This window comes from Octopus sinensis, linkage group LG30, assembly GCF_006345805.1.
Source record: "Octopus sinensis linkage group LG30, ASM634580v1, whole genome shotgun sequence".
Lineage (NCBI taxonomy): Eukaryota > Metazoa > Mollusca > Cephalopoda > Octopoda > Octopodidae > Octopus > Octopus sinensis.
Window position 1 is genome coordinate 14,526,106 of NC_043026.1, and position 15,857 is coordinate 14,541,962.

A 15,857-nucleotide genomic window follows, 5' to 3' on the forward strand; every position below is an offset into this window, starting at 1 on the left:
TAAAACTGGATCTCTTCCTGTCAGGTATCCCAGATGAACCAGCTTCACGGCAGGAGGTGCAGATGAGGGCAGCTGCATCGAACTCTCTCATGCACCAAATGGCAATTGCTAAAAAGCATTCGTGAAGTAAAATCATGTAGCAACACTGAATGGTGGTGTCCCAGCATGGCTACAGCTCGTGAGCTGAAACTAGATAAAACATAAAAAATATAAATATAAAATAGAAACACAGAGCATCTCAAAATAAATACGGTAACGAAAGGGTTAATTACATCCATCCATCTGATGCATGGCCTGCGACTTGGTCTCTTCCAGCCTGCTGCTGATGCATTGAGCGGGCTTAAGGTCCTGGTAGGATGAGCTACTGTAGACAGCTAAGAGGTGGGAGACTGTGTGCATGCATACAACTCTTCACTGGAAACGTGATGATACTATATGAGGTTCTCAGTGGCTCTCAGGGCTCTGCTATCAAAGCCATTGACCTTCTTTGCCAGGGCCTTCATGTGTGGGTGAGGGGCATGTTTCTGCTCCATAGAAAATGAAGAGGACGTCTCCCTTTGCATCAATCCCAACAACCAGGAACGACAGCGGTCATCTGACATGCTAGAAATAGTAACCAAGTCTCCTTCAAGCACACCCTACTCTCTCATACATGTACGAACCGATATGAGTGGTTAGATCTGATAGAAACACAACTACTACCACCGTCAAAACTACCACCACAAATAATGGTTTCAAATTTTGCCACAAGGGCAGCCATTTGGGGGAGGGAATGTGTCGATTACATCCACCACCAATGTTCAGCTGGTACTTATCAACCCAAAAGGATGAAAGGCAAAGTCGACCTCAGTGGAGTTTGAACTCTGAACGTCGCGATGGGCGAAATACTGCTAAGCTTTTCGTCCAGCGCACTAACGATTCTACCTATTCCTTTATAACCCACAAGGGGCTAAACACAGAGAGGACAAACAAGGACAGACAGACGGATTAAGTCGATTATATCGACCCCAGTGCGTAACTGGTACTTAATTTATCGACCCCGAAAGAATGAAAGGCAAAGCAGACCTCGGCGGAATTTGAACTCAGAACGTAACAGCAGACGAAATACCTATTTCTTTACTACCCACAAGGGGCTAAACATAGAGGGGGACAAACAAGGACAGACAAAGGGTTTAAGTCGATTATATCGACCCCAGTGCGTAACTTAGTACTTAATTTATCGACCCCGAAAGGATGAAAGGCAAAGCAGACCTCGGCGGAATTTGAACTCAGAACGTAACAGCAGACGAAATACCTATTTCTTTACTACCCACAAGGGGCTTAACATAGAGGGGGACAAACAAGGACAGACATAGGTATTAAGTCGATTACATCGACCCCAGTGCGTAAATGGTACTTAATTTATCGACCCCGAAAGGATGAAAGGCAAAGTCGCCCTCGGCGGAATTTGAACTCAGAACGTAACGGCAGGCGTGCTAACGTTTCTGCCAGCTCGTCGCCTTAACCACCACAAATAATAATACCAATACTAACATCACTACCACCATCAATTCTACCATCAACACCAACAAAACCAATATCATTAATATTACCCCCATCACTACCGTTTCCACCATCAACACTATTATTTATATCTTTATTGCCCACAAGGGGCTAAACATAGAGGGGACAAACAAGGACAGACAAGGGGATTATATTGATCCCAGTGCGTCACTGGTACTTATTTAATCGACCCCGAAAGGATGAAAAGCAAAGTCGACCTCAGCGGAATTTGAACTCAGAATTTGAACTATATCTTTATTGCCCACAGGGGGCTAAACATAGAGAGGACAAACAAGGACAGACAAAGGGATTAAGTCGATTATATTAACCCCAGTGCGTAACTGGTACTTATTTCGCCCGGCGTGCTAACGATTCTGCCAGCTCACCAATACTAACATCACTACCACCATCAATTCTACCATCAACACCAACAAAGCCAATATCATTGATATTACCACCATCACTACCGTTTCCACCGCCACCACTATTACCACTACCACCACCACCACCACCATCAACACTATTATTAACACTACTACTCCTCACCACCGACAGCAACACCACGACAACCATCACCACCATCTTCACCATGACTGCCGCCGCCAACAGCAGTAGCAAAGCAAGAACGAGCACCATAAATGGAACCATAAATTTTCCTTCAGTGACTACAGCGCAATATCTTTGAACCCTTTCGTCTGTCTTCGGCACTTTCCGTTAGACGAAGAAGGGAAAACCCCCTCTTATTCTTGTTCCCCCCCATACCAGAATACATCGGTTATTATTAATAGAACGGTCTCAAGTAAAGATATTTTTTTTCTTTCCTCTCTTGCAGGTAAGAAGACGACTTCTTATATTTTCTTTTTTCAAGGTGTTTTTTTCTTTTTAAAAACTTTATTTAAATACAATACGATTAAGAACAAATAGGAAAAAGAGGGCAATCAGATTACCAAGGGGGCAATCTTTCGTTGGGAGACAAATAAACCTGTTGGTTGGACCCTTTACGTAATCAACTCAGCCTATTAGAAATAGCAGCAAAGTAAAGAACACTCTTCGCAAATCACATTCTACGAAAGGACGCATTAAATAATGTAGTTTTAGGCGATCGTATGTGATCAATAGACCAGAACAGTCACAAATGTAATATATTTAGTGCATAGATCTATTCGACGGGACCCCGATCCTGGCGGATGCGGGAGCCTGGAACTTGTAAAAACTTCTATATGTTTGGCTGTCAGTCCTAGACGAAAAGGCATACAAACTTTTTGTTCGAACATAAAAAACAATATGATAGAGAGAGAGAGAGAGTAAAAGAAGGGAAAACAAAAACAAGTAAAAGGGAGCAGTTTCGGGTAAGTAAGTAAGTAATTAAGTGGCGAAGGAGGCCTCTACGTGGTCACTCAACATGCTGGAAATAGCAGCCGAAATTCTCTGAAATTGCGCACTCAGTGTGTTATATAAGAACGTGAAGGACAGAGCGTAAGATAATTGTAGTTTTCGACAGGCGGGATTGTCACGGCTGGAGTCACTTTGGTGATCATTTTGCTGGAACTTGGGAATTGAACAGCGATAGCAATAAAATGAACATAGCAGACCTGCTAAAAACAGCAGCCAAATCTGCTCCAAATTACATCTGTAAGTGCGCGCACGCATATCCACCAAACATGAAAGGGGTAAATGTTTTTATTTCTCTTTCAATTTCAGAATTACAACTATTTAGCGGTTTGAGTTTGGCTGCTCTTTCTAGTGAGTCGAATGGCCTATTATGGCCATTCCTAATATTGTTGTTGTATATATATATATATTTACATTATATACATTGCGCAAATGTCATTTACGATAGCACCGGCCGACCAAAACCTTACTATATAAGATATATAGGCAATGTTTGCCGAAGATTTAGACCATTAACGAAACATTGCCGATATATAAATTCACTCACAGTATATATATATATATATATATATATATATATAGAATACGCGCACCACCCGTCTTCGGTGTCTAGAGTTAGGGTCAGGGTTACGTCGAAAACGAGTGGTGTGCATATATTATATATACATGTGTGTGTGTGTGTGTGTATATATGTGTGTATGTATATATATATATATTATATATATATATATACTATATATATATATATATATATATACATATATATCTATATATATATATATATATATATATGTGTGTGTATATATGTAAGTATATATATATATTTCTTTACTACCCACAAGGGGCTAAACACAGAGAGGACAAACAAGGACAGACAAAGGGATTAAGTCGATTACATCGACCCCAGTGCGTAACTGGTACTTTATTTATCGACCCCGAAAGGATGAAAAGCAAAGTCGACCTCGGCGGAATTTGAACTCAGAACGTAACGTCAGACGAAACGCCTATTTCTTTATTACCCACAAGGGGCTAAACATAGAGGGGACAAACAAGGACAGGCATAGGTATTAAGTTGATTACATCGACCCCAGTGCGTAACTGGTACTTAATTTATCGAAATAGCGGTATTTCGTCTGCCGCTACGTTCTGAGTTCAAATTCCGCCGAGGTTGACTTTGCCTTTCATCCTTTCGGGGTCGATTAAATAAGTACCAGTTACGCACTGGGTCAATATACTCGACTTAATCCCTTTGTCTGTCCTTGTTTGTCCTCTCTTTGTTTAGCCCCTTGTGGGTAGTAAAGAAATAAGTAAGCTACTTACCACACAGCCACTCCTGCGCCTGTATAATGTTATATTATGAAAAATTGTATAAAAAGGCTGTTAAAATATTTTTGTGTTCTGTAGAATTATAAGCACATAAATTTAACAACAAAATTTTACATGAACCCCCCGAAGGGCCATATGAAACCTGATTGAGAAACACTGATCTAGATGGACTCTAGCTTCAAGAGCTTGTAAACTCAAGGCAGACTTTGTTTTTGGATGATCAAAAGACATTCCAGTTATGACTATCTCACCTTTTTTAGAAGCATCATGTGCTGTTCTGTCCAATGTGTCCAGTTTCATTGATATTGCAAGCAGTTTCGGCTGCTTTGTGTCCATTTTTGAAGTTGAATTGCAAAATTACTCGAATATTGCACTTTGACAGTTTCATTTCAAATGATTGTTAACCATAGGCACAGGAGTGGCTGTGTGGTAAGTAGCTTGCTTACCAACCACATGGTCCCGGGTTCAGTCCCACTGCGTGGCACCTTGGGCGAGTGTCTTCTACTATAGCTTTGGGCCAACCAAAGCCTTGTGAGTGGATTTGGTAGACGGAAACTGAAAGAAGCCTGTCGTGTATATGTATATATATATATATATGTATGTGTGTGTTTGTGTGTCTGTGTTTGTCCTCCCAACATCGCTTGACAACCGATGCTGAAGTGTTCATGTCCCTGTAACTTAGCGGTTCAGCAAAAGAGACAGAGAGAATAAGTACTAGGATTACAAAAGAATAAGTCCCCGGGGTCGATTTGCTCGACTAAAGGCGGTGCTCCAGCATGGCCACAGTCAAATGACTGAAACAAGTAAAAGAGTAAAAGAGAATGGTGAAAAAAATATCAATGTTAATTTAATGAAGCATTTAGACAAGTCTGTGTTTGTACTACCAGATATTTTTTTAAATGTTTAAAAGAATTCAAAACTGCAAAAATCTGGTACAAATTCTTCATGGTTTAAAACGTTGGTTACTTTTTACTCAACCTGATATATATATATATATATACTAGCGGTATTGCCCGGCATTGCTCGGGTTTGTAAGGGAAATAACTATATATAAGCATTTTTAGAGAGTTATAGCGAAAAAATAACAAAAAGATGCACTAAAAATGGAAAAAAAAGGTGGTAAATTTTTTTTTTAATCGTTGACTCATAGACATTTTTAGAGAGTTACTTCTCTTATATAATAGCGAAAAAATGCATTAAAATGGAAAAAAATGATGGTAAATTTTTTTTAAATTGTAGACTCATCGTAGACGCACGCTAATACCCAGAAGGGCTCGATATGAATCATGACTATAAGATACCCGGTTTTGGTTAAACTGCAACGCAAAATGTAGGAGTAGTTAGGAATCTAAATCGTAGGAGACAGACACACAACTTCACTTTTATATATAAAGATATATATATATATATATATAGTGTGTGTATGTGTGTCTTTGTGGCTGCTTGACAACCAGTGTTGGTGTGTTTATGTCCCTGTAACCTAGCAGTTCAGCATAAGAGATTGATAGAATAAGTACTAGGCTTAAATAGTACATAAGTACCTGGGGCTGATTAGTTTGACTAAAATTCCCCGTGTTCCAGCATGGCCGCAGTCTAATGACTGAAACAAGTAAAAAATAAAAGAAAAATAAATAACTAAACAATGGCGGTGCCCCAGCATGGCCACAGCTCATGAGCTGAAACTAGACAAAATAAAATTTTAAAAATAAACTAAAAATATAAATAAACAAATAAAATGTTAAAGAAAAAGTAGGTAACATTCTAGCACACTACACCCTCCCCACCAACACAATTTGGATCTTTTCGGTTTGAACGGCAGTTTTTTCTAACGGTGTCATATGAAATTGTCACCCATAATTATGACCCTAGAATCGATCTATTGCATTTCAATCTCTTTTAGGGTTGGGGGTGTGGGGAAGGGTATCTTTTTTTTTTCTCAAATGTAAATAAACCCAATCCGTTTCTTAAATGAGGGACATATTCATACGGCACAGAATGTTTTCAGCTCAATAGATGTCATTGATTGGTTGAAATTGCAGAATTTGAAGAAAAAAAAACAACAAATATCTTACAAACCATAGAATTTTCTCAATAAAGCCAAGAGAAAAAGATGTTTTATAAACACATTCTACCAGTATATGAAGTTTAAAAGTGTTTAGTTACTCTTTACTCTTTTAATCTTTTACTTGTTTCAGTCATTTGACTGTGGCCATGCTGGAGCACCGCCTTTAGTCAAGCAAATCGACCCCGGGACTTAATTTTTGTAAGCCCAGTACTTATTCTATCGGTCTCTTTTGCCGAACTGCTAAGTGACGGAGACATAAACACACCAGCATCTGTTGTCAAGCAATGCTAGGGGGGAACAAACACAGACACACAAACACAGACACAAACACACATATATATACATATATATATATATACGACAGGCTTCTTTCAGTTTCCGTCTACCAAATCCACTCACAAGGCTTTGGTCGGCCCGAGGCTATAGTAGAAGACACTTGCCCAAGATGCCACGCAGTGGGACTGAACCCGGAACCATGTGGTTGGTAAACAAGCTACTTACCACACAGCCACTTCTAGTTACCTAGAAATTATGTTAAAAACTGCCGTTCAAACCAAAAAGATCCCACAATTTCTGCCTCCACCACTTCCACCCTCATCTTTTTCTGTTAACACCTGTTTTGATTTTATATTTTCACTCCCATCATCGTTGTCCTTGTCCTTCGTATTTAAAATTCTTCTAATTCTTCTTCTTGTTGTATCAACTCCAGGTACATGTGGCGTTATCTGTTTACTGATTTCTTGGAATACGTCAGTGAATCCTTGGCCGAAGAAGGAACCGGGTCAGACGATGTCAATGGTAACAGCAGCAACGACAACAACAACAGCCACAATGGCATCGGTGATAGGGACGGTGGAGGTGGTCGTGGCGGAGAAGTAAAATACAAAGAAGAAAATAACTTTGAAGAGGAGGAGGTGGATGAGGAGGAGGATGAGGAGGAAGTTGAAGGTAATGATGTGGATGAAAGAAGAAGCACTTATTACTCTGAGGATGATGAGGAACTCTTGGAAGGTTGGTCAGCGATCCCCGACATAATTCTTGAAGATATTTTGTCCCTGCTTTCTCCAAAACACCGGCACCAGTGTTCCATGGTCAGTCGACGCTGGTACAGATATTTTTACTCATCCAGGGTATGGAATATATTATGTTTTTGCTTTCCTTTTCATATTGTTTTTGTTATTACTAGCAGTATCGCCCGGCGTTGCTCGGGTTTGTAAGGGAAATAACTATATAAGCATTTTTAGAGAGTTATAGCCAAAAAATAGCAAAAAAAATGCATTAAAAATGGAAAAAATATGATGGTAAATTTTTTTAAGAATCGTTGACTCAAGATAGACATTTTTAGTGAGTTATTTTCCTTATATTTAAAAAAAAAATGCATTAAAATGGAAAGAAATGATGGTAAATTATTTTTAAAATTGTAGACTCATCGTAGACGTGCGCTAATACCCAGAAGGGCTCGATATGAATCACGACTATAAGATACCCGAATTTGGTTAAACTGCACCGCAAAATGCGGGAGTAGTTAGGTATCTAAATCGTAGGAGACAGACACACAACCTTACTTTTATATATAAAGATTACTCAGAAATGGACGATGGGGAGCTGGCAGAATTGTTAGAATGCCAGGTAAAAATTCTTAGTGGCATTTTGTCCATCTTTTACATTCCAGGTTCAAATTCTACTGAGGTCAACTTTACCTTTCATCGTTTTGGGGTGAATAGAATAAGTATCAGTGGAACCCTGGAGTCGATGAAAGTGACTTAACCCTTTACTGTTCAGATTATTCTATCAAACATAATGCTTATTGATTCCCATTGATTTGGATTAATCATGCATTTTCTCATATCTTCAAGATCTTGATGGTGTAATTACTTAATGTAGAATAACATTGTAGGGTAGGTGTGAGAGGCTGGATCTGATCAGTTTGAACATAAAACAGATTAAATATTTTGGCCGGATATGGCCGGTTTAAACACTAAAGGTTTAATCGTTCCCTCAAAATTGCTGGCCTTGTGCCAGAATTTGAAACCTGTAATTACTCAGATATGAATGGTGGGGAGCTGGAAGAATTGTTAGCATTTCTTCCTGCTCTTTATGTTCTGAGTATAAATCCTGCCAAGGCCAGCTTTGCTTTTCATGCTTTCAAGGTTGATAAAATAAAGGAGTGGCTGTGTGGTAAGTGGCTTGCTAACCAACCACATGGTTCCGGGTTCAGTCCCACTGCGTGGCACCTTGGGCAAGTGTCTTCTTCTATAGCCTCGGGCTGACCAAAGCCTTGTGAGTGGATTTGGTAGACAGAAACTGAAAGAAGCCCGTCGTATATATGTATATATATATATATATATATATATATATATATATATATATATACATATATATATACATATATATATATGTGTGTGTGTGTGTGTGTGTGTGTGTGTATTATATATTATATATATATAGGCACAGGAGTGGCTGTGTGGTAAGTAGCTTGCTTACCAACCACATGGTTCCTGGTTCAGTCCCACTGTGTGGCACCTTGGGCAAGTGTCTTCTTCTATAGCCTCGGGCCGACCAAAGCCTTGTGAGTGGATTTGGTAGACGGAAACTGAAAGAAGCCCGTCATATATATGTATATATATATATGTATGTGTTTGTGCGTCTGTGTTTGTCCCCCCAACATCGCCTGACAACCGATGCTGGTGTGTTTACGTCCCTGTCACTTAGCGGTTCGGCAAAAGAGACCGACAGAATAAGTACTGGGCTTACAAGGGAATAAGTCCCGGGGTCGATTTGTTCGACTAAAAAGGTGGTGCTCCAGCATGGCCGCAGTCAAATGACTGAAACGAGGAAAAGAGAGAGAGAGAGAGTCATGTACGGGTAGCATTGGTATTGACTATCCACCTTCCCTCAGAACTGCTGGTTTTGTGCCAAAATTTGAAATCATTATCATTAGCATTATCATAAGACGGTGAGCTGGCAGAATTGGTAGCACACCAGGCAAAAAGCTGTGGGGTGGGGAGATGGGGTAAAGGTGCATGTAAGAAAGGGATGGTGAGCAATATATGATGGTTCAGGAGGAGGTGGCGAGCTGGCAGAAACGTTAGCACACCAGGCGAAATGCTCAGCAGTATTTCATCTGTTGCTACGTTCAAATTCCGCTGAGGTCGACTTTGCTTTTCATCCTTTCGGGGTCGATAAATAAAGCACTAGTTATGCACTGGGGTCGATGTAATCGACTTAATCCCTTTGTCTGTCCTTATTTGTCCCCTCTATGTTTAGCCCCTTGTGGGTAATAAAGAAATAGGTATGAAATATCAGCATTTCTCTGTCACCTGCTATCCTTGTCTTTCATCCTCTCGGGGTCGATAAATAAAGCACTAGTTATGCACTGGGGTCGATGTAATCGACTTAATCCCTTTGTCTGTCCTTATTTGTCCCCTCTATGTTTAGCCCCTTGTAGGCAGTAAAGAAATAGGTATGAAATATCAGCATTTCTCTGTCACCTGCTATCCTTGTCTTTCATCCTCTCGGGGTCGATAAATAAAGCACTAGTTATGCACTGGGGTCGATGTAATCGACTTAATCCCTTTGTCTGTCCTTATTTGTCCCCTCTATGTTTAGCCCCTTGTGGGTAATAAAGAAATAGGTATGAAATATCAGCATTTCTCTGTCACCTGCTATCCTTGTCTTTCATCCTCTCGGGGTCGATAAATAAAGCACTAGTTACGCACTGGGGTCGATCAAGTCGACTTAATCCCTTTGTCTGTCCTTGTTTGTCCCCTCTATGTTTAGCCCCTTGTAGGCAGTAAAGAAATGAGAAAAAATATAGGAAGGCTCAGGGGACCATGTAAGTCGGTCTGAATTATCGGAAATCAGGAGAATGTAAGAATTTTGTGGCTTACTACACAAACAATAAACTTATGTAACTCTTCATATTAAATTAATTAACCCCTAATTTTTTTTAGAAAATGCTAGCGAGTCATCAACAAAAAATAGTAAAATAAAAGGTATAACAACACATTTCTCTCTCCACCTCCACATTCCTCGTCTTTTCTTCTATGTTTTCTATGTATCTCCACACACATGTACACTTACAGGCTTTTTTCAATTTCCATCTATTGTATCCACTCATAAGGTTTTGGTTTGCCTGGAGCTGTAGTGGAAGATATTTGCCCGAGTTATTGCTCTGTGGGAATGAACCCAATCCCACAGGATGTCTTGCAAGCAACTTGCACATGCAAGTGCTACCAGTTAAAAGCTCCTTATACCGGAAGCTAGCAAGTGTATGGGGTCATCAGGAGAGAATGCGTGCCGTTTCGGGGCCTACCTCTCAACGGTATCAATGCGCACCGGCCCCCCTCACTGATATGAGGCCCCGCTTGCTAGATCAGCTGGTTATGAAGTTAAACTCAATATACTTCTAGCCATCGCTCATCGTCTCTTTTTAACCAAATCCAGTGGCTAACCTTTTCCACTGTAGTTTGGTCATGGTGGTATTGACTTTACGATGAGTTAGGCCTAACGATAACAACAGTCGTCTCACGCTGTGTCCTACAAACCCTCTACATCCGACTTCGATAGGAAAATGTTCTGCTTTCCAGCCTGCGTCTTCACATTCCTCAAGATTTTCATAGCGGTTCAATTTTTGAGCCCGAGCGGCGTCCATATTATCTTCATGAGGAACCATTTTAATTACATAGTATGCCTGTATAATGTAATAAAATTCAGTACTTTTTCAAAATTATTTTTCCTTTTATAGAATAGATTTTACATAAATATATTAAGTAAAATCATGGCTGTCCTTGTCCCCTAGATCCTTCCTCAGCCAAGTGATCCTAACTTTGTGCGCTCATGGGTACCACATAAAAAGCACACGTGCCAATTTCATGTAAAAGTGCCCAGTATACTCTGTAAAGTGGTTGGCATTAGCAAGGGCATCCAGCTGTAGAAACCAAGCCAAAATGGACATGGAACTGGGGCAGTCTTTGCTGATATTACTCTTTACTCTTTACTCTTTTACTCGTTTCAGTCATTTGACTGCAGCCATGCTGGAGCACCGCCTTTAATCGAGCAATTCGACCCTGGACTTATTCTTTTGTAAGCCCAGTACTTATTCTATCGGTCTCTTTTGCCGAACTGCTAAGTAATGGGGACATAAACACACCAGTATCGGTTGTCAAGCAATGCTAGGGGGACAAACACAGACACACAAACACACACACGCATATATATATATATATATACATACATACATATATACGACAGGCTTCTTTCAGTTTCCATCTACCAAATCCACTCACAAGGCTTTAGTCGGCCCGAGGCTATAGCAGAAGACACTTGCCCAAGATGCCACGCAGTGGGACTGAACCCGGAACTGTGTGGTTGGTTAGCAAGCTACTTACCACACAGCCACTCCTGCGCCTATTTATTCATAATAATAATAATAATAACATGAGCAAAAAATACCTTAGGAATGAGAACCCAGAGTTGGGGTCAAAATTCCACAAGGACACCTGATGAGGCTGGAGAGTAAATCAGCTGAAACCAGATGAGGACACATATCTGTCCAATGTAAATGAACAGAATTCCTCATCTCTAAAATATAGAATGGTATTATCTACTCTAATAGCTATTGTGTATTAACATTATATATTACACTAGCAGTATCGCCCAGCGTTGCTCGGGTTTGTAAGGGAAATAACTATAAAGCATTTTTAGAGAGTTATAGCCAAAAAATAGCAAAAAAATGCATTAAAAATGGGAAAAAAATGATGGTTAATTTTTTTTTAAATCGTTGACTCATCGTAGACATTTTTAGAGAGTTACTTCCCTTTTTTTAATTGCGAAAAAATGCATTAAAATGGGAAAAAATTATGGTAAATTTTTTTTTAAATCGTTGACTCATCGTAGACATTTTTAGAGAGTTACTTCCCTTATATAATAACGAAAAATGCATTAAATTGGAAAAAAATGATGGTAAATTTTTTTTTAAATCGTAGACTCATCGTAGACGTGCGCTAATACCCAGAAGGGCTCGATATGAATCACGACTATAAGATACCCGGTTTTGGTTAAACTGCACCGCAAAATGTGGGAGTAGTTAGGAATCTAAATCGTAGGAGACAGACAGCACAACTTGACTTTTATATATAAAGATTTGGTATCACAGAGTTGTAATACAGTTTAGGCCTTTGAATTGAGATGTGTATTATATCCATGAGTTTTGACAGTTATAAACAATTTGAACTGAAAAAAAAAAAACCCCTGAGAAAATATGAAATAGTATTGACTATCCATCTTCCCTCAGAACTGCTGGTTTTGTGCCAAAATTTGAAATCATTATCATTAGCATTATTATAAGACGGTGAGCTGGCAGAATTGGTAGCACACCAGGCAAAAAGCTGTGGGGTGGGGAGATGGGGTAAAGGTGCATGTAGTAGCAAGGGATGGTTGAATTAGAAAATGCCATTTTTCCTATCTTAACAATTTAATATAAACTGCATTTTTTTTTCATTTTTGCAGGTATGGGAGACGTTTACTCTCAATGATCGATCTTTCACTCGGAAGAAATTTAATTTGTATTTAGGTTACCAACATGAGAGTGATCCCAGGAAGGTGCAGCTGTGTTTGGCCCGGGTTGGTTCTTTCTTCAAAACCATCATCATCCCACCCATCAAAGATTACTTCAACTTGTATGAGTTTCTGCGAGTTTTGGGTTACTTCCTCAACTTCTTCGACAACTATCCAATGCCGCACCTTAAAACTTTTCATTTCACCTTCCACTGCGAGTTTTGGGAACACAGTGGAGTCAGCATCCACGGAACCGGTGGAGACATTCTGGACAAGATGAAGAAGGTGATTGGCAGTATGAAGAATATGAAGGAGATTCATTTGGCCAATCTGATGCTGGACATGAAAGATGCCACTAACTTCATCGACCCGATCTACACAGTGAGTGGAGATTCACTGCAGATACTGAGTTTGGTTAATTGCACTAATGACGTTTTCCCATTCCCAATGATTGCGCAGATGTCCGCACTGCAGAAGCTGGTCATCTCATCGAATAACATTGATGATGAGAGCGTCCTGTTGTTTGCTGGGACACAGCTGACTGAGATCCAAATTGTCGAAGACCATCTCACACCATCCAGCGTACCAATCTCACCAGTGACATGGAGCTTCTTGCTTGAGATGATCCCTTATATCCGAGTGGTACTGAGGACGCTTGGCCGACTTAGGCGAGACATGATGCAGCAGCCTGGGGCACCCGTGTACTCAGTCATCCATGAGAATCCACGCAGCCAGTTAAGGCCAGCTGTTGCCATGCAAATCGCAGACCTGTATCATAAAAACCTTGAGCTCTTTGCTCAACTGAAGTTGCCCCGAGTACATGGCTCACGTTCGTTCACTGAACGGATTGATTCTAACCTGCTGATGATGGTCAAGAGTTGTCCAAAACTGCACACACTAATCATCAAAGAAAGACTTTCCACAGCCTCTCTTCTCCTTTTGGTCCACGAAGCAAAGAACCTCAAGAAACTCTATGTTCGTAAGAACGCTTTGCTACGAAAGTATGATTGGCCTCGGTTGCCTGAGTGGTCAGACAGCTTTTACAGATGGCTGAAACGAACTTCGTATGACATAAACTCTCTTGAAGACTACATATCTGGTGTCCTAGATTACCGATGGCACCCCTTAACTGATAAACAATTTAAGCTTTTGTCTTTGAGGTAGCAAAAGCTTCACCTCACCCCCGTCCTCCTTCCCAAACTTCCAAATAAAAATAGATATATATTTATGTAAATAAAATCTCATTTTTATATATTATCATATCCGTTTGTGGCCGTTGTCAGCGCCACCCCGACTGGCCTCGTGCTGGTGGCACGTAAAAAGCACCGTCCGTCCGTGGCCGTTTGCCAGCTCCGTCTGGCACCTGTGTGGGTGGCACGTAAAAAGCACCATCCGTTCGTGGCCGTTGCCAACCTGGCCTGGCTCCGTGCCGGTGGCACGTAAAAAGCACCATCCGTCCATGGCCGTTTGCCAGCCCCGCCTGGCCCCGTACCGGTGGCACGTAAAAAGCACCATCCGTCTGTGGCCGTTTGCCAGCCTCGCCTGGCCCCGTGCCGGTGGCACGTAAAAAGCACCATCCGTTCGTGGCTGTTGCCAGCCTCACCTAGCCCCGTGCCGGTGGCACATAAAAAGCACCATCCGTTCGTGGCCGTTTGCCAGCCTCGCCTAGCCCCGTGCCAGTGGCACGTAAAAAGCGCCATCCATCCGTGGCCGTTTGCCAGCTCCGTCTGGCACCTGTGCGGGTGGCACGTAAAAAGCACTCACTACACTCACAGAGTGGTTGGCGTTAGGAAGGGCATCCAGCCGTAGAAACACTGCCAGATCAAACTGGAGCCTGATGCAGCCTTCTGGCTTCACAGACCCCAGCTGAACCGCCCAACCCATGCCAGCATGGAAAGCGGACCCTAAACGATGATGATGATGATCATCATCATCATCACTTCCACAAATCTCTTTACTATCATCATCACCATCACCATCGTCATCACCACAATCATTGTCACGGCTTTCAAGTTCCCTGACATTGACAACTCTGTGTTGTCATCATTGTTAACAACCACCACTGTTACCTCCCTCCGCTTTGCTGTCATCATCATCATCATCATCATTATCATGAAGGTGTCAAACACGACTTAGTTAGTTAGTTAATTTGGCTCAAAAGCAAAAAGCAAGGCCATGTAGGGGGACATGGAGTTAAGTACAGGGTGGTGTTCATGTAAAGAGTTCAGGCCACTTGAGGTCAAGGGAGGCTTTGAACAAAGCGGTCGTCGGCATCTTCACCATCTCGTCTGGCAGCTTGTTCCACGGATCCGCAACCCGGACAGAGAAAGCTCCTCTCCTTCGATTGAGATGAAATCGTCGCAGGTAGAGCTTTTTGGAATGACCCCGCAGCCGACGCTCTGGAGCAGGAGTGAAGAACAGCTCTTTCGAGAGGTTACACTTTCCGCTTATGGATAGCCAGAGGTAATGGAAAGGGACTATCTGGTCTCACCCTTTGCCCCTGGGTAAAAGGTAGGTGCCTTATCTGGAATCCCACAGTCAGTGACTCCTTTTTTCCCTCCGACATCCTGGATGCTGCATTGAGTAGGAGGGTTACTATTTTGGGGATCTTTTCGGTTTGAACGGCAGTTTTTTAACATAATTTCCACGCAACTAAAAAATTTTAAACTTCGTATACTGGTAGAATGTGTTTATAAAACATCTTTTTCTCTTGGTTTTATTGAGAAAATTCTATAGTTTGTAAGATATTTGTTGTTTTTTTCTTCAATTTCTGCAATTTCAACCAATCACTGATGTCCATTGAGGTAAAAAAACATTCTGTGCCGTATGAATATGTCCCTCGTTTAAGAAACAGATTGGGTTTGTTTACATTTGTGAAGAAAAAAAGATACCCTTCCCCCCACCCCTAATCCTAACCCTAACTAACTCTAACCCTAAAACATATTGAAATGCAATAGATCGATACTAGGGTTAT

The 15,857-nt window shown here is 41.0% G+C and overlaps 1 protein-coding gene across 1 annotated transcript; it reads left to right on the top strand.

Annotated features, from left to right (window-relative positions):
- Nucleotides 1-2,153: 2,153 nt before the first annotated feature.
- LOC115226514 lies at nt 2,154-14,140 on the top strand. Its single transcript, XM_029797509.2, has 3 exons — nt 2,154-2,374; nt 7,035-7,455; nt 12,836-14,140. The coding sequence occupies exons 2-3, from the start codon at nt 7,039-7,041 to the stop codon at nt 14,045-14,047; spliced, it is 1,629 nt and encodes a 542-aa protein (XP_029653369.1). The 5' UTR covers nt 2,154-2,374; nt 7,035-7,038; the 3' UTR covers nt 14,048-14,140.
- The last annotated feature ends 1,717 nt before the right edge of the window (nt 14,141-15,857 follow it).